The sequence below is a fragment of the Oryzias melastigma genome, linkage group LG3 (genome assembly GCF_002922805.2).
Source record: "Oryzias melastigma strain HK-1 linkage group LG3, ASM292280v2, whole genome shotgun sequence".
Taxonomy (NCBI): domain Eukaryota; kingdom Metazoa; phylum Chordata; class Actinopteri; order Beloniformes; family Adrianichthyidae; genus Oryzias; species Oryzias melastigma.
Window position 1 is genome coordinate 25,811,205 of NC_050514.1, and position 26,836 is coordinate 25,838,040.

Here is a 26,836-nt window from a genome sequence, read left to right on the forward strand (position 1 = left end):
TAATGCACCGCTAAGGTCAACTCAGCTCATTTTAAAAACAAAGTATTCAGTGAGCTTTAGGTCCATCGGTCTTCTGGCACACCGGAAAGATTTATTGTCTACCCAGCATTTGTGCTTTTGCTCCTTGTTACCAGCCAACTCTGACCCCATCCTGCCTACACCACACAGATGCTTAATCTCCTAAGACAACTTCTGTATGAATACATTGTATTCAATGTGGGGCGTCGTGGTGCCTGGAGCATTTCTCTGTCTCGGGTTGACAACACACACTACAATGACAATTGGATATGAAAGAGACCGAGGGAAAGGTACAAACATCTGCTCTGGTCAACAATCCTGCAATGCCTTTTGGCACCAGGAGTTGTAGCATCTCACTAGTTTAGTCTTCTGTATTTCTGTTTAGCTAAGTGTGTTTTGAATGTGGAAGGCGGAAAGAAAGGATTAAGGGGCCACCTTGGCATATGACCTGCTTAGGCTGAGAAATGAAAACAAGAGACAAAAATACAATGAAAATGTCAATGTTCTACAAGTCATATCAACTATAACTTCCCAGGTTGTTATTGTAAATATGACATATTCTCACTCCCAAGTCGTCACGTATTGACGTTTGGTTAAGGGCCCCTCCGTCCCACTTTCTGACATTTTGGGTGTTCCCAACTCGTCGGTTTTTGACGTACTGGCTGTTCCCATTAAATCACGGGTCTCCAACCTTCGGACCACGAGCTACGGACTGCGAACATGAACTTGTCCAGTACAGTGACGCGCTAACCAATCCCCGGTCACAGGACCCTAACTATAACCCGACACCAGACCAGATTGGTTACCGGACCCAAGCTGGTACCAGATGCGGTACGGGGCACGGTACCGGATACAAACCAGTACCAGGTTTAGGTACTGGTTACTGTACTGGTACTGGGTCATGGTGCCGGTTCTGGACGCGTCCTGAGGACCACTGCCTATGCGGTACTGCATCCAGTACCGCGTTCCGAGGGTTGTGGACCCTTGATTTTATGAACAGCCAGCAAGTAAAAAAACGACGAGTTGGGAACACCCAAAATGTCAATATGTGACGGGTTGGGGAGGAGAATGTGTTGGTAAATAAAACATGTTCATAGCTCTTGTGCTATCCTAGGCATGTTTACATTAAAACTGGGGTCATCTGGAACATACAACACAGTGTCCTAAACTTTTTTTTTTAAGGATTTTAATCTTCACTGGTGTCCATGACATGAAATCCTGCCACCTTTATCCACCTCTTTGATGGAAGGTGTCACACATCAATATAAGAGTGGGGTTATCTGGACCTCGTAAGGTAGCACTTGGTTAAATAAAGGTTAAATATATATATATTCTACACTAAAATGAGTGGCATTTCTTGAAAACACTTTACTTTTTACAAAAGTTGAAAAAAACGATTAAACACCAAATTGTCTCAATTCAGTATAGTTGTGCAATATAGCCATTCATTCAAATACTTATCACATTTTTATGAAATTTGAGAAATTTAATCATTTACTAGAAACAGATATATCTTGATTTATGTCGAGTGGTTTTAAACTTTAACAAACAAAAAGGCTAAAAGGGTGTTTGTGGCACCTACAAGAACTTTTGTTTTCAACCAAGCTGGTCCTGCAGGTACATTTTGCAGGAAGCAGATTTACATTTTAGTAAATAATTATTTAATTTATTCATGATTTTTTTTTTATCAAGTCATGTTAAATGTTTTAAGGGAAGATAATGATGTGGTTTTTTTAAATTTTACATGATCTCTTGGGAAGGCACCACTGTCAAGAATCCTGAAATTGAGAGAAAGTCTGTCATTTTCGTAAAAATGATCTCAAAAAAACAATGCAACCCAGCTCGGCCTCTTTCTGAATAGGCTACCGCATTTTCATATCTAACAAAACAACCCCAACAAGTTCTGGCAATTAAGTTAAACTAATTGGTAAACAATTGTAACAGACTCAGTGGGGAAATAACCAGCAAGGAATTTTGTAAGGCTGAACTCTGGTTAAATTGAATTGTTAATATGATTATTTTTTGCAGTGTGGGCATGAGAGGAAAGCAGAGGGTTGGAGCCACAAAAAGGTCTTTAATCTTGCCATCTCTCCCCCTCTTCAAGAACGTGCCTGGAAGCTATAATGCCTGCACAAAACCCGGCTTACGATGTGGGGCAGCAGTAAACCAGCTGAGCTTTGACAGATGAAGATGACTTTAACTTTTTTTTTTTTTTTAATACTTCACTGTTTGTTGTGTGATACGAAACACGATGCAAGGCATTGGTGCTTTAAGTGGCATTCCCATGTGGGAAATAATCTCATATTCCCACCTATTTCACATACAGAGGCTGAGTTTTTATTTTTTTTTCCTGGCTTATGTTGCTGGGTCGCATACAACTTCTGCATCATTTATTTATTCATTCATACATTTTTTTGTAGCTGCTTCATCCTGTTCAGGGTCACTGGCGTCTGGAGCCTATTCCAGCTGTCAGCAGGTGGGAGGCAGGGGACGCTCTGGACAGGTTGACAGCCAGTCATATGACCAGACACTAAACTTAAAAAATGCATTTATTTTCACATCGGTGAATAATGCACAAAGCTGAGACACAAATGCACGTTAACATAAGACTAGAAAATACGTTAACACAAAACTAAAGTTATGTCGTAGGTGGTTTTGGTGTTACTCAACATGACGGATATCAAGACAAAAAAACACACATTTACATCTAAAAAAAAAGCAAAAAAAATCTATAAGTCTTTCAGAATGCAAAAAAAAAAAAAAAATCAAACAGATACACATAAAACAATAAGATAAAATAGTGTCAATGAAAAACCCTGCAAACAGGGATGAATAAACAGAACTCTTAAAATTAAGTGGAATAAAACAACATTTTAAAATCTAACAGAACCTATTATTAAATATAGAGAAACAGTGAGTAGTTATTATGGGGTATAAGTCTTATATTAAGTAATCAACATACATTATTGTTAATTTTTTTAGTATTTCAGTATTTTCTGTTAGGTTAGTTATCTAAATGTTTATAACTTAATGATTCTATGAAAAATGAAGAGAAAATTTTCACCAGAAATATATTTTTTTAAGTGTTAAAATAGCTGGCCTCATTGAAAACATAAAGCTCTATATTGATAGACTAGCCACAGTGAAATATTTTCTTACTCAAAATGAAAACAACATCTTGTTTTTGCATAAAAGTTTTGATTACAGGGAAAACAAAGATGTAAAACTGTAATTTCTCTGTTTTTGTTTTTTTATTTTTTTGGATAAATATCATTTTTTCACAACTCCTTAGCTGCTAAAATAACAGATTTAAAGAGCAGTTGGTGCAGAAACTGTGTGTTGTCAAAGTGTTTTGAATTATAAGACTGGTCTCACATTCGGCATCAGGAAAAGTGACCTTTTGGTGCCACGGTGTGCTGATAATTTCCAGACTGCGAAAAGATCAAAGTAAAGGACAAACAAGCAAAATATATATTTTGTTCCTTTAAAAAAATGAAAAAAGGAGCAAGGTGAAAAACAGTCAAGAATATTTAGAGAAAGTAACAAACAAGAGGCAAGGAGAAAGACAGATGCATTCAGCGACGGAGAAGCCAATGATGATGCTCATACCAGGCAATTGCCACACCCACTGAGCAGCTCGGGACTGTAAAGCAAGGGAAGGATTTCATCAGTTTTTATCTCTTCTGTCTTTTTTTTTTCCTCCTTTTGAGGTTACACAGTGCATGTCTCTTTTCTTCTCCCCTTTCTCTTCTTCAGTCAGGCACAGATCCTAATCGTGTCTGACCGTAATCTACCGGAGTGAAACACTTTTCTTTTGTAGACAAAAAAAAAGTAGCTCATAAAGCCTCATATGAGTTGTCACCTGCAAAAAGGGAGAGATATGAGGGATGCGCTTGGGAGTGTATTTTGTCTTTTTGTTCCTGTTGATGTGACATACAAGGATTTTTACAGTGATTGAGAGCAAGAGAGCAAATGTGCTGCTCTTTAGAGCATCTGTCTGCTTTTATCCTATATATGTCAGTTGGACAAAACCAAGTTAAAAATGTCTGAAAGGCTTAAGAAAATCATAGTATGGCCTCTTAAAGCGTTAAAGGGAGCCTTATCCTATGGTATGTGTTACTAAACATAAGAAATTATAATATTTGTACGGCATAAAGTGCAATTTTATCATTGAGTAACATAAGTGTTTCAATTTCCATCCACTGAAAGCCAAATATTTGTTTTCTTTTCATTTACTTTGCTGTCCCATGGATTGACACATGGCAGAACAGAACAGTTTGAAGGCTTCTTTTTTTCACTTTTTTCTGTTTGGCAATTCTTTTTTTTTTTTCAACTACTGGCATCTGAATTATCCATATGCGTGAGCACTATCCATCTGCTGCATGGAGAAGACTAAAACTGACATTATATGTTATTTGCAAAGAGGATTACAATCATAGAGTGATCATTTTTACTGCAACAGTCAATCATTTGTAAAGTTTTACTTGTTTTGGCTACAAAAAGTTGTCCTTTATTTTTACCTTTGCTTTGTTTTTGTTTTGTTTTTTTACTTTTTTTTCTTCTCATGCATTTGTCATTCTCCTTCTGTTCTTGGTCTTTTGTTTTACTGTCACTTCAGCTCCCTGAAACATGTTTTGTCATTTCCCTTTTTTGTTCCTGTCTTTTTACACTATTTAATCGACACACAAATGCACCTACACACAGGCGTAAATAAATGTTCCCACAGTCAGAAAGAGAATTTCCAAAACCCACTAACAGTGACTTCCACAAAACATATAAAAGATTTTTTTTTTTTTTCCATGAAAGGAAAAAAAAGAAACACTCATCGAGCCTTAAGCTGGAAGCTGACACATCCAAGTTTTCTTCTGTGATCTAAATACAGTATTCAGGCAGATATGATCATTCTCCAATATGTGATTTAAACAGATATATATATATATATATATATGTATATCATTATAAAGTTATGCGAGGTTGTATTAAATGAGATTTTTCTCCATCTTGCTTTTGTGTTTTCAACCAAGGTTACTAAGTAAAGCAAACCTAGACAGACCATTTGATGCACTGCTGTTGGCTTTTCAGTGTGAAATGTTCCCGTTTTTTTTTTGTTTGTTTTCATAGAACATGTATATCTTATCCTTTAGCAGACACTTTTATCCAAAAGACTTACAAATGAAACAGTATCTATTTATCGAATTAAATATTCATCCCTCCAAACAGAGCTTTTTGGCAAAGTCTGGCGATCACATGCTGTTTGTTATCCTCCTGAGGCCGAGGCTTTTTTTTGGTTTAAAAGTCAGGTGTTTTAAAAAGGCAAACAAGTCACGTCCTCATGTGTAGACAAGCCCTCTGGAGGTTACATGCTGTCAGAAAGACAAATAAATTTAACTCAAATGGTTGAAGTGAGCAAAAATAAAAGTAAATATTTTGATTAAGTAAAAGCTTTAAGCTACTTCTTTCTACACTGCAAAAACAGGCTCCCCAGAAATAAGTCAAAAAATCTATTTTTGATCTTATCAAAACTTCTTATTTTAAGAAAAAAGTTCTCATCTCAAAGACATGTTTTTCAAGGAAAGATAAAAGGGAAGATATAATTAAAAAACTGATAAAATTATGTGTCTTTCAAGAGGGAAAAGAAGGCTTTTTTTTGGAACAAGTGTTTTTTAACTTCTTAAGATTCAGTTTTTGCAGTGTAAAGTGTTGAAAAGTTGAGCTGTTGAACAGGCAGATGGTCGGTGTCTCTCAGTGGCTTGAAGATAACTGTTTATCCTGAAATTGTTTCAAAACTGTTTCAACAGATAACTTCCGGATACAAATTAATTGTCAGGCAATCCATAAAATTGATGAATTTAAGTATCTGGGAGTGGTTTTAGATTGACATTTAAAATTTTGACGCCTATAAAAAGAATATGACAAAAACTTTTCAGACTAATATGAATTGTTTCCATCTTTTAAGATCTTGTCAATCAATAAATGCTGCCAAATTATATTTTCATGAGAGGATTTTACTTCATTTAGAGCCACGCCAATCAGTCAGCAATGAAAGGTGTGGTCTCTCTTCATAAACAAACTCTCAAAGTACCAAAAGCCAATGAAATGGCACCACTGTAAAAAATCACAATTTATGAAATTTTTAAAATGTTATAAAATATGTTTTGAATTAATTTTTAAATGCATTAATGGTCTTGACACAGAAATTATAAGCAACTAGATTTAAAAATATCAAACCCGAGGAGTCGCCACAAAATAATAGTGACTGCAAAACAGTCAAATAGGACTACATTTGGTACATTTGGTCAAAGCTCCTTCAAATTAAAAGCTCTCCCAGATCTAAAACAATTTACTTGTAAAATAAAAAATGGCTAAAGCCCAATCAAGCCTGTGAACATTAGAGCCATTGTTTTACCAGTGTTTTGTTGAGATTATTCTGGATCACATGTATTTTATGTGTTAATGTTTGTGTTTATGTTGTTTGTTACTGTTTTTTTTTTTTTTTTTTTTCTCAGGGACCTGCTCTGCAAATTAGCTGTTAGCTAGACAGCCTGTGGACATGGCACTGGTCACATTTGAAATTGTAACAATGTGTTTTTGCCATGTCCCTTTTAAATAAATAAATTAATCAAAAAAATGCTCAGACTGTATTAACATTGAAGAATTATTAACAATAAATGTGTTTGTATGTCTTCAAACTTGTGGGTTGAAGCAGAACACTTAGAACAAAAGTTCTTGCTCTATTTATTCTCAGCACATATTGAGCCTCTTTGGGTTCCACCCTTTTCAATTTCACTTGTTATGTAATACTCCTATAAATATAGTATAAGTGTCTCAAAGAACTGCAGAAAAATACAGCCAAGATCTGATTTCAGTCAGAGAAGCTGGCAACTGGAAACTGCAGATGAAACTTGTGGTTTATATCCTTTTGATATTAATTATATATAAAAAAGAGCTACTAATACATGAAGTCAGCATATCTAGCTCTATTGTTGCTTGTTTTCAAGACCTTTCGAGACACAAAAACAGTATGTTGGGTGACAGGAAATAAGGTTTTCTTTTTGCTCTGGCTGGTACAGAAAATGGATGCAACATCTTGCAGTATTACTTCCTGGTGATATGCTTATGTTGTCTCTGGGAACAGTGGATTGACAAATTAGATAGGATCTCATCAAGTGTAAATAATGACAGCTATCTGTAAATAGTGTTGGAGCATGAGAGCAACAGATGCTGCTCTTGATAGAGGAGAAAAGCCTGCTCTCCTCCACTGAGTCTGCTCCCTGCATGCTGCCACTCACGTATTTGGCTCCCATTAACACTGATCTATATTAATTCCTCGGAAAAAAAGGAGGGATAAGGAAGTTGATTAAGGAAATGAAAATCTATTCTGCTGCTCCGAACCTCAATGCGTTCCAGTCCGTGTCGCACTGTGGGATTTTAACACCTTAGCTATCCAGTTAGCCACAGATCAGCGAAGCAAAACTGAGATACAATGTTTATCTTTTTTTTATTTTTAAATATTACTTTTCTAGAGCTTTAACATTTCCTAAATAACGACAATAAATGTCTTTATGTGAGTCTAGTCTCGATCTCAAATTCTGCATGTGTACGAAAACTCAATGAGCTGCAGTTGTTTGATGAAATGTACCTGGCATTTATCAATAGCTGCAATGAAAGCTAACCTCCTCCCATGTCCACTGAGGCTTATATCCAGCCCATTGATTTCTGGCCAGGCATTTGCTCACCCCAGTCGAGGTCCAAATGCAATTTAAGTGTTGTGTGGCAACGTGTTTGTAGCAAGAACCTTACATGGTGTGGTCAACAGCCTGAGGCAGTGAATGAGCTCTCAAGTGGCAAACAGCAGCGAGACGCATTTCCTCTTCCAGCTCACCTCACGCCTCCTCATCAAATTAAACGATAGAGACTGGAGGGCTTTCTGCGGGCCTTCAGCGTGCTTTCACCCTTCCATCTCTAAGAGGACGAGGCAGGCCGATGACAAACACTGCTGCACCGCTCTCACATGTGGAGGTGTGTGTGTGTGTGCATGGAGGCTGTACTTCAATTATTCCATATAAAATGGCCCCAGCTCTCGACCCTCTACTTCAGGAAATTAAATTTCAAAATGGGCTGTGGTTACGCCAGCAAAACAAAGGCGCTTAATGATTAAGGGCGGATTTTAATAATGACAGATTTTCTACACAGGCCTGAAAATAAGGGAGGTGAACGATGTAATTCCCAGGATTTGAAAGGTTGGCGAATTAAAGGAAAACAACAGTGAAAGTAGGATAGTGAACTTTATCTGATACGACATCTAGGATGCATAATGGAGTCACTGAAGTCGCTGTCATGTAGTATCTATTGGTGTTGCAGTGCATGAGACCAGATACTGCTGAGTGATACGGCCACTTTAACAGGCAAACTGTCACAACAGCTTACTGAGCTTTCGGCCGCTGTCATTAATAGTGAATGTACGGCGACATGAGCTGCTAATGAACACTTTTGTGCTCAAAAGCAACTCAAAGCACACAGGCATGTTTGAAAATTGCACATTCTTTGTTCAAGAGCATTGACACGAAAGTCACCGAGCGTCTGCATGGGATGAATCGGCTGAGGGAATAATTGCTCCTGGAAAGTTGATGGACTGTCAGGAGTCGCACCAACTTGTTTCCTCTGTTCTCTTTTCCTCCCCTCCCGCCAAGTGACATAGACAGACGCAACGGAAGCACCTTGTGCTTGCCGTGGATGGAGATAAACTGCATATTGCATTCTGTTTCAAGTGTTACAAATCTCTTGCAATAATATAGTAAAATATGTATTATTCATTGCCGCTACAGTGATGGAAGGGAGGGATGAAATATGCACGGGGCACGTGCTATTTCAACATTTTCCGACGTGTGATGGTTGATGAGTGAACATCACATTGAGTCTCTCGTGTTATAAAAGGTAGGGATGGTGGGGGGGACACACGGGCAGCTCGGGGTCCACTTTATAGTTGGCAAAATAAGCAGAATACTTGTGGAGAAAGGATGCTGGTGTAAATAAGCATACATTTTCAATCTCCTGTTTGATGAGAATCCATTTGTGGTCCCCAGGTGTGACAAACAAAAGGTTGGATGTGTTGTTGTGTATGAACCTAACAAGTTTTGCTTTATTTCCCATTGAGATTGGGTCTGCAGTGAGTGTGAGATTGGGGTGCTACTGGTGCCAACTGAGTAATTTTGCTGCCTGTGCTCTGCAGAGAGTATAATTGCAGACCTTAAAAATAGCCACCCTGCTTTGGCACATATGAAAAGCTTGAGGGAGTGCATCGGAATTATCAGTTCTGTGAGCAAAAAAAAAAAAAAACTATTTGTATGCATCTGTTTACACATGGGACAAGCATGGTTGCCCATTAGACTGAGATGTTTATAGAATGGGAGACATAAGCAAAACAGCAACTTTCTGAGGAACGTCATGGAGTAAATTTATGACACTGTGTAAAACACTTCCACATTTTTAGGGAACAAATTGTATTTTTGGTTGGTGATTTCCAAGTGTTTTACTACTGGCCTGGAGGCTTGTGTGAATGAGTAATAGAAAAGTTAATGGCTTCATCCTCGCCCACCTATTATTATTTTTTTTTTCCATTTCGTGCCTTGTACATACAAAAAAAAGGAGAAAAGAATTATAAATAGCAGCTACCCAATTATGCCAGCATCATCAGGAATTTATGCTTACATTATTGAGATGCTACATTGTTATTCCATCACAAAAACACAAAAAATGAATCCGAAACTTAAATAAATAAATTTACATTTCCTCTGGGTGGCAGCTAGGTGCTGGTTCCTAATCATTTAGCAAGTTTCCCTCCAGAAGTAATGGGAAGCCCTGACCTAAAGCCTCTCTGTCAGCCCATTAGAGAGTGTGGACAGTATTGCATCAGTGCTTCTGCTGTTCTGCCACTCACAAACACCCGCTAGAATAAACACAAACAAGCCCTGAATGCTACCCTTCCTGCTCACATCCACTCGCAGCCAGGCAAGATGAAGTTGGGGCATTGATTTTATAATGATGCCCTGGCTGCTTCCAGCCATGGAGGAATTGGAGCTGGCTGAGCCGAGCTCTTGGTGTGTGGAGAGTTTTTTGGAGGGGGGCCCTGCTGTTCTGTGGTCCGGCAGAGAGGCCGGTCGGTCTGCAGACGTGTGCAGTCGCTGGATCCAGAACATGTAGAACATGGAGAGGCAGTCGTTCCCAACTTTACAGAAGCACCCTGAGCCAAGCGTCCCTCGTCAGCACACACAGACCTGCAACTGCCAATCAAAGCAGCCCCGGGCGCTGCCACTGCCTTGTGTGCATAAATTTACATGTATTTGCATACAAATACACTCGTTTAGCAGACCCACTTGGCACTCACCCCAAATGGCATTTTCTCGCTTCCTCTATGTCTATCTCTCACTTTTGCTCATCTTATCCTTTTACAAGCACTGATAAGAGCGAGAAAATAATATATTAACCTCTCTCCCACATAAACCCTTCTGGCACAAATTACATGTGAACATGTATGTTTGTTTTCAGACGCAGACAGGAAAATTAGGCCAACAAATGATTTGGAAAACAAGCAAACAGAATAAACTTTTTTTTCTTTTTTTTCCAATTGGACATTTGTGAAAACGGCCTTTCCAGTTCATTATTGTCCACGCTTTTATCCGTTCAAAATGACTTCAAAGTTTTACAACAGTTTATGAGTTATATAGCATGCACTAACGTGGCTACATTATTCATCAACATCTTTAAAGTCTTTTGCACGTGGTTCAGCCTCAGTAGTCCACAGGGAGCTGCGGTGCTTTCGTACAAATTTAAATTGCATGTTGGAAGACAAGAAATTCAGTTAGTTATTCATCCAGTTTTGGCTGCTATGAAGGTGAGTAAAACTGAGGAAAAAAGCAGGGGTACATGAATTTTTCACCATGATCCGTCAATCAGGGCACCCTACAGAAAGCCCTGCAGGGATTAATAAGTAAAGAACAGAAAGGGCCACCAATTGCCCTTGGCAAAAGTTTTGCCTTTCAGTAATTGGCTGGGATTGCAGCTTCAGAGTCAACTTGCCAAGCATATCAGCTTAATGAAGGTTACTCTGCTGCTGTTGCAGCAGCGTTCTCACACATTTTACTGTTTCCAGAGATGTCAATAGTGCTCACCTGGTACATCATTGAGTAAAATCTTTTCTCTAAAAGATTTATCCTCCTGAAATAATCCATAGATTTGTGATCAGTGCATCTTTTTTTTTTATTATTCAGACAGCTTAAAAAGGTTTTATATGTGCATTCAACTAAATGAAAACTGCTTATCAACAGAATGTAAAAAAAAGTTTGTTTTGCCTTTCATTTCTATAGTCACTGTAGCCATAGCAAACACTTACCTGCAAAGCTTGCACAGAAATGTCCAGACAAAGTTATCTTGGGCTTTGAATGCATGGCAAGGACTGAAAGAGTTTGACCACAGCCTCCAGAATGCTGCACAGGTCACAACAGTCCATAGCATCCTCCCTCAGCTACATCTCAGACTGACAGAGCTGTGCTTTCTGAGGACACAAACAGACATGTCCATGAAATATCCGCTCAACTTTTATAAAAGCAGAAGTTTGTCAGTTTGCAGTTATGAAGAATTCTTGTGTCCAAGACGGACAAACATAGGAAAAGATTTTCCAAAAGTGATCATCAGAGCAATTTGTAGTGTGCTAATACATTGCAAATATATTGTCAGCAATTGAAAAAGACGACTTAGATTGTGATAGATGGTTACCTTAAATGTTTACACATCCAAAAACAATCTTATGGTGGAGTGACGTATTTAACAAATTAAATAGAGTCTTTTTGACGTTTGACCACTTGGATGGATCGAATACTCACCTCCTATTTAGATGTCTGTAATTTAGGTTCTGTTGAATTTAATTACATAAAATTGATGCAGTGAAATGTAAATTATGCATAAGTTGTCATACCGTCATTGCAATATTGATCACTAATATTGTACATCTTAAGTTTTTCTAATACTATGCAGCCCTAGTATTTATAAAGTGAGAGAATACAATGAGCTAAAATATAAAATATTGACTATATGTATGAAAGATGCTAAAACTTTTGATAATAAATGTGGCATTGAATTCATCCCAGAAGCAGTGCAGCTTTATAGAAAAAAATATTCATGATATAATTTGTAATAGTTAAAGCATCAAAAGACAAAATGTGATTTTTTTCTTTTTAATAAGGAAACATAATCCTGTAAATGTTGCTCATATTTACAGAGCCATGTATGACCACAAAACTTTACAGCAAAAAAATTCCCAAACAGACAAGACAAACAGGGATTTATTTGGCTTCAATGTAAATAGCAACTTTTGCCAAAACCCACACACAGCATGTCACATTCCTCATGCCAGCTGTCAAGCATGGTGGTGGAGAATTAATGATTTAGGTCTGTTTTGCAGCCTCTGGATTTGGGCATCTAGCAATCATTCTAAATCTTCTAAAAGTATTGTTATTTGTGGCTTCTTTTTTTTTTTTTCCAGGTGAACACGTTCTAGCTGGAACTGTAAAAAATGGTCCCAGGCAACCGAAGAAAAGGTTCTTGCAATAAGTTTCTGGGGCAAATTCAAAGCCTAGATCTGGATCTACTAGATATACTTGGGCAATACTGTGCTTGGAGATGGAAATCATGAATAACATCTCCTGAAAATGAGGATTTAAAATGTTTTTGTGAGTCAACAAACAGTGATGTAACCCACAATATAATGTTTCTCCTAAACATCAAGCTAAATGTAAAGAAATAAGGACCCTTTTTACTATTCAGAGTCATAAATATTTACAAAATATGCATTATTTTTGTTTGTTACTGTACCTTAAAAGAAGTTATGACAAGTGAAAAAGTAAGAGGATAGAGTTAACCTTTAAATTCAACATGTTTATACCTTGAGGACAAGCAGTGAAGTTGTTTTATTAACATGAATGTATGTGTGTGTTTAAATTTACATCTAAACAGCTCTAACCCGACGAGTGTGCGCAGTCGCTCAGGGGTCTTGTTTGTCGTTTCATGCTCCCCGCTGGTCCAGGCAAACGGCTGAGCTCCCTGTCACCATCTCCAACCTGTGTTTCCTTCCTCGCCTCATATCTGAGTCACACACACGCTCAAAGCATCACACGTAACCGAGGGGCTTAGGCTGCCCTGTCTCATCCCATTTCATCAGTGCCTTTGATCCCCAAGCCTCCCAAAAATATACTTCCCCCACCCCCATGCTGTCAGTGTTAACTTGCTGCGATGCTATTTAAGCTTCCCCGTGCGCCTGGAGCATCCACAGCTTTGGCGCTAGCGACTGCCGTCTCCTGATGACAGAGCAGATGGGGAGGGGGGCAGCGGGAGCAGGACAAAAGGCCCCGAGGTAGGCCGCGAGATAGCGATGTCTCATTACTTTCAAGGAAGGGTTAATGTTCACAAACGACCCCCTTCTTACTGTAGCTGTTTGTTATGACAGCTAATGATGTCAGCGGAGGCCCTGTTTGTTGATTTGTCCAAATGGAGGACTAATAAAAAGTGAGCGGATGTAATTAATGACAGAAGGGGAGTGTTACTAGTTTTTTTTTTTTTTTTGTAGGGGTTGTTACCAACTGAAGCATGTCTTCAGACAACATGGCAGGGCACTTCATAAGCTGGCTTCCCCCCACTCTCATGCCATCCCATACCAAGCCCTGCCATGCCAAGCCATGACACCCCCTTCAGCCCCCAGACAGTACAACCTTTGTGGCCAGGCCTAATTAGCTGTCACAGCAGGTGGAGCAGGGACCGGGGACACTCCGTGGTCTGCTCCCTGACAGCACAAGTCCCTGCAGGACCCTGGCAGACAGTGGCCTCATAGAAACAATGTGTGTGGGCAATGTGTCCATGTGCATGCATGCTTACATGTCTGTTTGTGACTGAGGGGACAGCGCGCTCAGAGAGGATGGGAATGTGAAGGGTATGTCAGGATGCTGTGTACATATACTGCCTCACAGGCGAGCAATAGAGGGACTGTATTTTTGCAAATGTGAGCAAAAATATATACAGTGTGGGTGTGTGCATGCATATGTATGTCTGTGTTCAAGACAGTTTAATTACAATTCAGTTGGTGTGGGTAGAAACAACAGGCTACAGTACAAAGAATCAAAACAAAAATATATAAAAATAAATAAGACAAAGCTCCGGTGTCATCTTTTCTGACAGATTTATAGTCAGAAGCAGATGTGAATTTGATTTATGTGACGCAGATGTAACGTCTGGCACTGATACACAAGGAGAGCGAAAGTAAATATGTAATTTTAGTTGGACGGATGTTTTCTCTGGGCAGATCTGTGGCTATAAACCATCATTCAGCATTCGTTTCCCTTAATAGCGACCCATTTACACGCTTTTCCTCTGCATCATCAGACCCCTGTCACCTCCCTCCTAGCACAATACATTACTTAGTGTGTTTCCCTCCAGCCCCCTGCTGCTTTGTCCCTCTTGGTTGGCTTTGTGCATCCGTTCTGATGTCCCCCTCTGTATGCTCAGGCCTGTGGAAGCTGCAGGAATACTTTACTGATTGCTCCCTTCAGACGCACCCACACACACACACACACACCCAGACGCACCCACACATCTGAACTACAGCTCAACACACTCCCCTGGTTTAATCTATTACCATTTTTATGTGGCTCAAATATTCAGGCTGTGTTAACCAATGCATCATTATGAGGCTTATAACTGCAAAAGCCAAAGGATTTATGGGCTTAAATAAATTATGTGATACAATACTGCAAGTTTTATGAGTTGGAAATTTGCAAATATTCTTTTAAATAATAACAATAAAAGACAAATATCTTGGAAGATGTGAGAGAACGATCTCCTTCCCCACTGTTAAAGGCTGCATTTGACTGCACATTAGTCTGAAGCTATCCACTCAATACTTGTGTTTACAATCATCTCACACACATTACATGAGTTGATGGGTTCATGTTTGGCATTTCAGCATCCTGTTTCCCCTCATTGATAATACTATCAATTTTGTCCATGTTGTACTTGCCGCTCTTTAATGTGCCTCAAATTATTTCAGAGTATGATCACATGTGGTGATGGCCGACGCCGCGCGGAACAATGATAGATGGCGCATTTTCAGCGTAAAATGATTTACACATGGTCACTATACATCACCTCTGATGTTTTGTGAGTAGGTCTATTTGATCCCATTTGGCAGATGGATCCAATTGTCCGTGCTGATATTTGGTTGTGACAGAAAGCAATCTCACGGCAGCCTCGTTGATGATGATGAGTTCTGTTCCATTGCACCAAGATCCAGTCCAATTTCAAAAGCAAATTCAGCCATTCATCTTCCAAATAATTGTGGCACTTTATCAATAGCTCCCAGTCTTTTATCTATCACTTCGATTGATGTGATCATTTTCACAAACAGCCTGCTGTGCTAACGGCGGCTTGAAGCACACTTGCACAGATGTGTATAAAAGCATTTCTGTGCCGATTTGTTGGCATATGTTCATGTGTGTGCTTGTTTTGATGCACTGTCACTTTTTAAAAACATATTTAAGCAATTTTTATCAAGTGAAAGTATGTGCAGCAACAAATATCAAATCTATTTCATTTTCCATGAAATTTTACATTTGTATTTTCGTTTTTTGTCTTGTTTGTACGAATTTAATCAGAATATTTTGAACTTAAATCCCCTCTCTTTTGTTTTATAGGACATAAAGAGATTTTTATCTAAGCGTGAAACACAAAAGTAATGACTGAAAGCAGAAGCTAAGTGAGAAAAAAACAAGCATCTAGTTGGAACATTGCAGCTTTGATAATAAAAGACTACAAAAAATCAATTTGCGTATAGCCAGAACATATAGTCAGTACTTCAGGAACATGCTGTATCAAGGCACAGCAGATAAACAGTAAACAGCCTTGAATGTGAAGTCTAAAAAAGCAACAAATAGCATGATAAGCAGCTCATTTGTAGTAGATGCACTGCAACATTTCTTTCCAGGAAAACTATGCAAAAGCAATTGGAAATATCTGACAAAATTATGCGTAGAGCAGTTTCTTACAAGCAAGTTATTCTTTTCTTTAAAAAGCATTTTCATGTATTCCTTATATTCTAACATTAAGATGTGAAAATGTTCTAAATACTCTTCATATAAATAATACTTTTGTGCATATGGCTTGATACATCTGATTCATGCTCTTCTCCGTTATCTCTTACTGTTGACTCCTCTCATCAGCACAGTGGTGTGCACGGGCTCAAGTGAAGACCCGAGCAGCAGGTACACCATACACCTTCCACTTATTACTATTCTCTCTTAACTCATACTGTGAGCCACTTAAGCTCCTTTCCAGGACCGGCTCATTTAAATTTGTACTGAGGCCGCGGAGAATGATAGATGCTGCGGAGGAGCCACTGCGTTATCTCTGAGGCTCCTTCTCGGGCTTTTGTGCAAATGTGGGCATACTTCTGCACGAGCAAATGACATTCTCACCTATTTATAATTTAATCTTCGTTCGTGGTAAATGCAAACAGCATGTTGTTGTCCTCTTGAGCGGTTATGTTCTGAGCAGATTTCATCACTTTCCACTGAGTCCATGAGAGACTGACATCATTGCGAAGCAGCCGATAAGCTGAGAAACAGTTATTGCTGTATCAAAGAAGAAGTCCAAACAGATGTGCTTTGTTGTTATAGAAATCTACTAATTTCTATTTTATGTTTTACTTTTTTTATCACAAGTTATAAGTAAATAAGCTAACAACATTTAAAGACCAACTCCCAATAAACATGTTTTTGCTGATTTTAACAGGTTCTTGTAGCATTTTTCTGATGATGGAGGACATATATGAAGAAAATTAAGGTTAAAATCTCATTTTTGAGTATCTCTTTATTCAAATCTTGATTAATCAAAAGGAGATGCCATTTATTGATTTCATTTTTCATAATACACAACAATAAATTACTTAATATTCATGACTTTGGTGAAAATGAAAGGGGAGAGAAAGAGGAAAACGTATTATCTCTGCCCTGTTTAACAAAACCAATCAAACTACTTCAACCAAATATATCACTCTGTAATACAAAATAAATACATCAAATGGTTGGCAAAAGCAACTGCTAAAAACAAAAGCAAAACAAATAATATAATATATATATAAAAAAATACAAAAATGAATTGGGAACAGACAAAAGTATGCATACAGTACTTCAGAATTGTATTTATTTATTTATTTTTTGCACGTGTTCTTTCTGCTTCTTTTGGCTCATTTCTTGTTTCTTATTCGACACTTCTCTTCACTACCCTTCCTGTTTTCAAATGTGCAAATATGTACCAAACACACACACACATGGTGTCCCTGCGGCCCACAGAAAGAGCGAGAGAGCAGCTCGCGCCTCACAAGAACAGACCTCATAAAACTCCCTGTCACTTTGACTAATTTGTTAGTCTTGTCTCACTGTGTCGAATCGTCACAACCTCCTTCACCTGATGCACCTCCATGCCGGCTCACGCCGTCTTTCCTCCCACCCCCACATTCTCAGAGCAGAAGAGAGACAGACGGGTGGAGGGACGACAATAAAAGTAATGTAAGTGCACTGCCCATTGGTTTCAGCGATCTACACAGCGATCCATCCACAGTTGGAGGAGGAACAGAGGCTTTATGGTGCAGACAATAACACAACAGTTTGATGGCTCATCCACTTTTTGCCTTTTGTGAGGCCTCCTGTGTCCCACCTCCACAGGAGGCTTGCTGTGTTGGATGCACTAGAAAGAAATGAGGGTTGAAAGCGTAGGACAACTTTGAATGCAGGTCCGCAAAATTAAACCCAGGGTTAAGTAGGCGGCACTTGAGCTCAGCCTCACAAAACCAGGGATCCACTTCTTGGTTTACAGATATTAACTAAGAGAAATATGGAAGGAAATTGGTGATTTTTATGTCAGGAAATAGGGTGATATCACAAGGGATTGCAGTCACAGCTGAATATCAGGAACTTCTTATTTCCTTATTTGTATTTCTCTAGTGTTTGCTATCGCTAATCAAACCGACTCTCGGTGGTTGGTCTTTAAATAGGAGCTGGGGTTCAAAGTTAAAACGTGCTGCATTTTGCCGCCAGCAGCCCTCTGCTGAGCTGTCAGCACCCCTTCTCACTCCTCCTCACAGCGAAGGCAGACGCAGCCTTCCTTCATGTGCTTTCTGGGGAGATAGGCGGAGTGTGATCACTCCACCTCAATGCCATATCCTGCAACACACACACACAGCAGAGCCAGCTTCTCCTGTCTGGCTGGTCTCACAGGGAGGCCGCTGTGAACTCACACACCAATTTGAGGGAAAGACTCGTTCCCACAGTGCTGGCTCTGTTTTCTTTCCACACAAAAATGAGGGGCAGGATGTCTTGACGTGCGAGCGATGAGTGATGGAAACAGTCATTTAGACTACTACAGTATACGCCGTGTTAAATGTGACACTCTTTTTGATAAAAACTTGGAAACTTGGAGCGAAAATATATTGTAAAATGTTTATTGTTAAAGGACATTTAAAAAAAATAATTTCCTAGTATTAGCATTTTAAAATGTAATTGTGTAGTACTTCTTTATGTTTTATCAAAAACTAACTTCTGAGAAAACTATTTTGGATTTGCAGGTTTACCATGACCCTTAAGGAAATAAGTTCTGACAGATTTGCATCCAGAGAAAGAGATTAAATCATTAATCCTCTCAAATGACAGTGTGAGGAATGACAGAGGTTAAAGGATTTCTTAATAGCTTTGTAATGATCAAAGGTCAGAGCTTTATCACATCTCAGTTTGGAATGATGCGTCTCTGTCTCAACTGCTGCTAATGGATCGTTGTTGGTTCTATACCAAGAGTCATTCGGCATTACCCATCTTTAATTGAGCTAAAAAAAAAAAAAAAAGCCTGTTAATGGCATCAAGAGCTCTAATGAATGCACTGACGGTGAAACTGCTGAATGATAATGAGAGGCATCAAACAATGGATGACTAATCAAGACAATGATACCTGATTATTTGAAAGGGTCTGAGATGAAATAACAAGGACAAAGTTAATGACGTGCAAGATGATGTGGTAAAGCAGAATTATGGCTGTAATTATTTCAGTTATAAAAAAAGTATACAGTTCATCAAAGAAAGCAAATATGAGTTTTACTTATGCAACAGTGTGGAGATAATTACTTCTGCACATGCATTAATCCACATTGTATTTACTATTTTCACTGAGCACAGATGTGGGTGCTCATAGATACGATCTCTGTTCATCTTACAGATGCCTCATATAGTAAACATGGAATCATTCAATTGGCTTCTGCCCTACTTTTTACGCCTTTTGTACATATAAATGTGTATCATATTTCTTTGTGTCGGCCTATATTTATTTTTTTCCAAGCGTATTTATTGTGTATTGATGACTGATATCACGTTCAACCCAAAAATAAGACGTAGCTAAAGGTTTATCTCCTCATCTTGCAGCTATAATCTTGATTTACCATCACAGCTGATTTGTTGACTCTGCAAAAACACAAAATTATTTAGTAGAAATGTATCAGTATACAAAGCTATTGCTTGGAGTATTCTCTGACTGTAACTGATTTTGGTTTTCATATGAAATCAACAAAAAGAAATCAATAAATACACAAAACTGAGAACAATCTGTGTGATTGCAGAGGAATCTTTTTCTTGACACATTTATGTATCATGTTTGTAGTTTTATGCTTAAAATGCATCTTCTAAGTCAGTTAATTGACTTGAAAAGCTGATTCAATGCACATTTTTTTCTTTATCTTACCAAACACTAGATCAGGTTTTGGTTCAAGACCAGGTTTGGCCAGAGTCTGAGGCCGAATCCGAATTCTTCCCCGGCCTACGGTTTCTCCCTACCTCCCCATTTAGCCCTCCAAATGGAGAGTTATGGAAAAATATTGTCTGTGTGAATGTTACTTCCACTCAATGACGTCATCAATAGTCACCGGTCATCTTAGCGTGGAGCTGCTTGTACTCAAAAATACATAAAAACACTGATTTTATAACTTTAAAAAGGTGATTTTAAAACAAAAAAGTACAACTTACATTTAAATGTAAACTTCTGTGCATCACCTACGGGAAGAAAAGTGATTCTCCAGGAACACCCTTGCAACGGAGGGCTTGCCATCCCTCCGCCGCGAGGGTTCGCCCTTAAAAAGACTATTTCGGACAACCCTGCTCCTCCAAATGCCCCTACACTTGGAGAGGTAGGGAAAAGCCGTAGGGGAGGGGTAAAATTCGAATTCGGCCTGAGAGTCTGGTAGTATGATAAGGATAAAACCCTCAACCAACGATCCAATTTGCATTGCATCAATTTTATCAACCCCATATAGGAGGAGTTTGGTCAAACATGGTCAAAGTCAAAGAGTGTCGCCGTCAGTCTTTGACTTTGCTGATCTGCTATCAGTCAAACACAACAGACGAAGTCACACAGACTGAACTGCATGAAAACATAAACACAAGTGTGTATGCTCTGAATTTTACCCACCATAATTTATGATAAAAACAAACCAAGTTTCTTTCTTCCTCACTGTTGGTTCACCATCTGTCTTTGACTCCAGCTAACTTTTTGTCATCAAAACAGTCTGAAAACTATAGATTTCCCCCCTGGAGACTATATCAGAGAGAGAAAAAAAATGAATGTTTAGACATAAAAGAAATAGAGCATGAAGAAAGGGAAAATACAGACAAAAAGCGAGGGGAAGAATGAGAAAGACATAAAAAAGGAGAGATGAGGAGAAAGAGAGATGGCCTCTCTAAGTGCAGCTGCACAGGGGCACAGAGCTGTGAGTTCCCCGGCAAGACAGCATGAGCTGCCTATTTGTCAGCATTGATCAACCCATTAAGGAGCAGTGGTGGGAAGCATATTGGTTTTGGAGGCCAAAGGGGCAGGGGGAGACAAAGATAAAGCAAGACGGGGGGTGGTTGAACTCTCGGCAGCTACACATCTGCAGGATGAAAAAGCCCACAGTCCTCATCGCTAGCATCTATGCAGTTCATCTCACTGTGCCCAAATGGAAGGTAGTAGGTGTTGTTTGTCTTGCAGTGTCTCTTGAGGCTCTCCTGCATATGTTACCATGGCTTTCTGTCACTGCAATAATAATATTAACAAGCTGGCTAGTTTCTCAGACATGAGTGTCACTTGTCATTTTCTTCAGCATGTGTGTAAATGTGTGTGTTTGCACAAAGGGTGGTTGAAGGAGTGGGGGTGAGTCCTGGCCCAAGGGGAAAGCAGGCAGCTTCTTCTCCTAGTCTCTGATGAATTCATATAATTAACTCTGCCTTGATCTGTTGGCTAATCCTGCACTCAGTAATAAGGGATTAAAATGTCACCTAAGCCACCTGCTGTTATTGAGCCCCAAGACTTTTGTGCTCCTGTGTGTGCATCAGAATGTGTGAGCAAAGACGGAGACGGAAGCCAGAGAAATGATAAGAGTAAAGTGAACTTAAGAAATGGCCACGCTGCAAGCCCACTAGTCAGACATTCCAGCTGTCTGCTCACAAAAATGTATGTAAAGGACACCATAAAGTTGCTCAGAGAAGCATCTTAATGCCAACTTTATGCGCCCGAGCACCACTTACAAGAACATCGTTTGGCAACATACTGAAAGCCATAATTTGGCAAGAAGATGAAGCAGAAGTTGCAGCAGACCCATTCTGAAAACTCATTTTCACAATCCCCAAAAAGGGACATGAAAGTGGGACATGCTGGAAGGTGGGAGTGAAAAAAATCGCTCTTCTTTTTTGAGTCACCTCCTTGGACCAAGTAAAAGGGAAAAAAAAGAAGAAAGTGAAGATTGCCAATTGGTTGGCAAGCAGCCTGTGGACCGATGACCAGCTTGGCTCACAAGCCTGCCGGCCACCTCCACTTTGTTGCTTAGCAACCCCAAGTGCACATTTTGGTTGTTAAATGACTCTTGTTGCTGCAGTGGCTCAGGGGCTCCTGATGAAGCCTTCTAACCAGTCCCTGCCGTTTAAGACTTGGAAGCTGACTGATCACTGAACAGGGGTCTTGGGACTTCAGACTATCATAAACCCCTTATGTGGGACCATTTCTGTCCCTAACCCGAACAGCTGTCAACACACTCACACGCGCAAAGCGCACACTCTGCACTTCCTAACTTACCGCCTAAAATGTTCCGACTGACCTTAATTCTCTCCGCAGCAGGCTCACATACATCAATGCTTCACCCTCCTTGGGCTTTATCTAAGACTCATATGTAAACATCAGTGCAATATCGATGACTGTTATCCAAGCATAAATACTGGTGCAAAACCGCTGCCCATTTGAGGGTTTAGAAAAATGGCAACAATAAGAGAACCATTACCCTTTGATCCACACAATAAAGACAAAATTACAGGATTACATATTTAGTCCATCTATCTCTCGGAGCCAGCCTCCAAGTGAGTAATGGTCAAAACGGAAATAGTTTGGCAATCATTCAAGATCATAACACAGTTTGGTTTTGCTACACATTAATCAAGAACTTCTAGTGGTTTGTTTTCTAGGCTGGATGAGTTATTGTGAGTCCTCTAGGAAAAATAGTGATAATTCTTTATTTAAAATGACAGAAATGACCCAACAACGGGACCAATGTGAACCGAATGCTTGATCTTTACTTGTAGTTCTATACAGGACACAACTCCAACATATTAAAATGTGTTTTTATATATTGTTGTTGTGATGATTCCAAAAATTACTACTACTTCTTGTATCTTTTCTTTTGGTTTGCCCTGCATCTGTCATTTTAGTGTGGTTCCAATGTACCAGCATATTGCCAGGGGACTACAATATGTCCCCAGGGTGTCACCATGTATGAGCTTGTCTATACATGTCCACTACTCTGAGGTCTATATTTAGCCATGGTTTGAGCTCATGTCAACTGCTGTCAAGTGCTGCCTTCCCTCAGGGTCCAAATCCCACTGTGTTACCCTGGCTGACTGATATGAGTGGGTAGTGCGGTGTGTCAGACGTTGGTACGCTCGTGTTAGACCTGTCCTAATGACCTAGTTAGAAATACCAATTGAGTCTGTGAAGCACTATGCCAAATACGATGAAACAGGTATTCACACCAAGACATAGTTTTCAGGGGTGGGGGTGGAGTCCAGACATGTTTAGATTTTCTCATCCAAACTCAAAAAAGAAGGAATCAGGGGAACACTCACTGATAATTATGAATTTTACAACATTTGATTAAAAGAAGATGATGACCATTACAATGTATCAATTCTCTAGAATTTTTTTAATTTGGTTTATTTATAAGACTTACTATAAAGCTACTGTACATACACACTGGGCATGTGTGGTGTGTTCAACGTGCTGAAGATGGGTTTTTGAACATGTTTTTAGCATACAGTATTCACACTGGTCTGTTGCTAGCCCAATTACAGTTGGAAGAGGCTTGGTGCGACATGACAAAGCAGTGCAAATCTTGTGAATCTAGCTCCAGGCTTTTTCCTTCCGATATATGAAAAACCTGGTGTGATATAATTCCGGCCAGGCACAAATATCAATTTTTAATTTGTCCTTCATGATCATTTTTGAAAAGGTTGGCACTTCTGTGTTTTAAAAATCAACACATCACTATCAAAGCCAAGTCCCCGATTGGTCAAACTGTAACTGGTTACACTTTCAGGATGCGTTCAATGGCCGTACGTTTCGTACAAGAGCCTGAAAATAGATTTACAGCTTGCGTAGTGAGAGTTTTGAACCGAAAATTACATGGATTTTTTATTTGGAAATGGTTTCTTGAAGGCGTGTTTCCGAGCCTGGTGTGAACAAATCATTAGGAGAAAAGCACCTGAGTTAGATAGAGTTGTCTGACCACATGTTGTATTGAGCTGGTTTGAATGGAAAAAATGTCTTCCGTATGAGGTAGCTAGAGAGAAGGTTGTGGGAGAGGAGTTGCGTAGAGACAGGGATGAGAGAGCTATAGCCGGTGACTAGAAGTCTGGAGCCAAGAGGGGACACGAAGAGCAAGGGTCAGGCAGAAAGGACCTCTCTCTGTGAGACTAGGAGGAGCTGATGTAATGGCATTAATCTCTGCGTGCCATCTGACACCCAGTGTGGCTCCGTCATTGAAAAGTGCTAATTCTGCTGAACTGTGAGGGGAATTCAGGCATCTCTAGAGACATTACCCTGGATTAATTAAACATGCTGGCATGGAATCTTGTGCTGAATTGTGTCTTTTAACAACATCATCACCGATTCCTTTTTGTGCTCCCATAGATGTAAAGAGCAGGGAAGACGCACAGATCAGGAGCTTTATTATTTATGTTTTCCTTTCTTTTGTGGTCTGTTCTATCATTTTAATCTAATCTGGGATTTCCCATTTTCTCTCTTTCCTTCCCCCTTTACTTTTTTCTCTCTAGATGAACCGGCCCATCCAGGTGAAGCCAGCCGACAGCGAAGGACGGGGAGGTAATTAACCTTCTTCTTTTCTCTGGTGAACACTTCCCTTAAAAACACACACGTGCACTCCCACAAACACACAAATACACTACAACATTGTTCATGCAACTCTTAATATTCTGTTCTCTCGAGACTCTCTGGGAGTTAGTAGAGTACTCTGTAATATAGGTCACTTGCTTCTATTGACTTCCCATCTGTGCCAGCAGAGGGGCTGTCTCAGGTTCAGACGCTCAGCGCAGTTCAAAGACGAGGCAGACAGACACGAACAAAAAGAAAAAAAGAACAAAAAAAGTGAGGAAAAGTCCTGCAGTGGAGGGGATCCAAACTGAAATCTTCACAGAGACAGTAAAGTCTCTTTACAGACAAGCGTAAAATACTCCATAAACAAAGACTGTTACACTGTTTTAGAGTAGTGCAGCCACACAAACCCCAAGACCTTGGGTCTCCATCAATTCAAGGAATCTTCATGTAAAGCATTAGTCAGCAGTATTTATTCTGTTTGGGATATCTGGTATCAATGTAACCATTCTATTACAAGTCATATCTTTAAATTTAACTTACTACCAAAACTACTATCGGATAGCTTCCAGAAAGCTTTCCGACCATATGTCTAAACTACCTCAGGTGACTCTTTTTAATGCATTCTCAGATTTGGAGTGACCATTGGGTTTGAGGTCATTTTTCTGGTCCTTATCTGGGTTTTGTAGCACTGATCTGAAAACCTCCCCACTGTCTTGCCTTTTGTTCAATGAAGCCAGATGAAGGCATTATGTGAGAGACTCCAGGGATCCTAATCCAGCCCTGAATAGAATAGGTCTGTAAAACACCTTTCCATGCCATCTAATGCAAGCATCTTAATTAACAATCTTTGGATCCAATTAACTACCAGGAAGTGATCATCTGACACTCAGCTTCCCTCTTCACCTGAATGTCCAAGACAAATGCCTGTGAAACTATGTGACTGTAAAATCAATAATCAATCTTTGAAGTAGCCCATCCTGGTGCCGCATGGTCTTTTAAGACATCTTCAATAGGCCATTGTATTTTTTATAGACAAGCTTATTAGTGGCACAAAGGTACAACAACAAATGACTATACCTTTTTCCAAATCAGGCAGATATTTGATCCAAATCAGTCCTGTCAAGGTTTTCTACAGTCAGCTACATGAGAACTGAAGTGTCGTGGTAGTACATAGACTCTAAAAAGCTATATTGGTGGAAGTGTCATCTATAGCACAAAGTCAGGAACTAGTCAGAGACTTTCAAATCAGGAAAAAATATTTTTTGCACACACACACAAAACAAACTTTATCAAGATGGTGAGAGCTACTAAGAAACCCTATTCAGCAGACCTGATACAAGCAATGCTCGTTTTAGCCAATATAAGGAAAGGAAGTCCACACCAGAAACTGTGGGAGGTAGGAGTGAGGACATAACTTTCTCTAGGGTCAAACTTACCATAACATTTTTCTTTGTAAGGTTTTGGTGTTTCATTAAAATTTACTGTTATCCCTGATTGGTCTATCTAAGGTGCATTTCTCTTATGTTATGTTGAGACAAAACGTTCTGGAGCTCTACTTCCAGTCAGTAGACACATTGGTTTTTACAGCAAAAAGCCAAATGGCAGTCAGGTCCAGGTTTAAAAAAAAAAAAAAAAAAAACTTTTGTTGTATTTAAAAAAAAAATGTTTGAAAACTGTATTTATTTTTAAGGTGACGTGTTAACAACTCCGATAAAACTGATGAAACATTTTTACTACGGACAATGAAAGTTTTGGAAGTAAAAAAACACAATTTATGACACAAAACATGAATTATATAAGGATTCAGTGAGGAAGGTGAGCATATTAGGCCTGTTTGCCAAAGTTTTGAATGTTGACGACATAGGTGGTGGCAGAAAAAAACACTACTCTGAAAGTCACGGAGTCGAACAGAGTCGAAACGCAACGAAGACAATATAAGCTAACGGATGGTTGAGAGACTGACTCCCCATGCACCACATGGGAGACTCACAGCAGACAGACCAGTGTAAAGCCAATATTAAATTGGGTTTTAATTCAAAACACACATTGAAAACTTTGCCTCAGGACTCAGTAACAGTAAAGAATTGGTCCTGACAATAGACACAGTGCAGTAAATGAGCACCCCCCAGGGAAAAATTAGTGATTCATTAATTAGTCAAATAAAATTCATAAAGCAAAGGAAGATGTTTCCCAAAGTACTATACTGTAAAAGACAATGCAAAACACAAAGTCAGTTTTAATGGCAGGTGTGCTCAGGTTAGCAATGAAACCATGTTTTCTGATAAATGAGCTCAGTGGAAACGTGCGATAAACAGAGTGCAAAATATGA

The 26,836-nt window shown here is 39.3% G+C and overlaps 1 protein-coding gene across 7 annotated transcripts in view; it reads left to right on the forward strand.

Moving 5' to 3' along the window:
- Positions 1-26,836, forward strand: part of si:dkey-205h23.2 (CUGBP Elav-like family member 4) — a 174,778-nt gene that overhangs the window by 87,766 nt on the left and 60,176 nt on the right. For all 7 annotated transcript variants that reach the window (XR_002921667.2, XM_024294949.2, XM_024294952.2 and 4 more), the window contains exon 3: positions 24,447-24,495. Coding sequence is in view for 6 of the 7 variants with exons in the window: in XM_024294949.2 (XP_024150717.1) it covers positions 24,447-24,495 (49 nt within the window). In the remaining variant the exon portion in view is untranslated. The remainder of the gene's footprint in view (positions 1-24,446; positions 24,496-26,836) is intronic.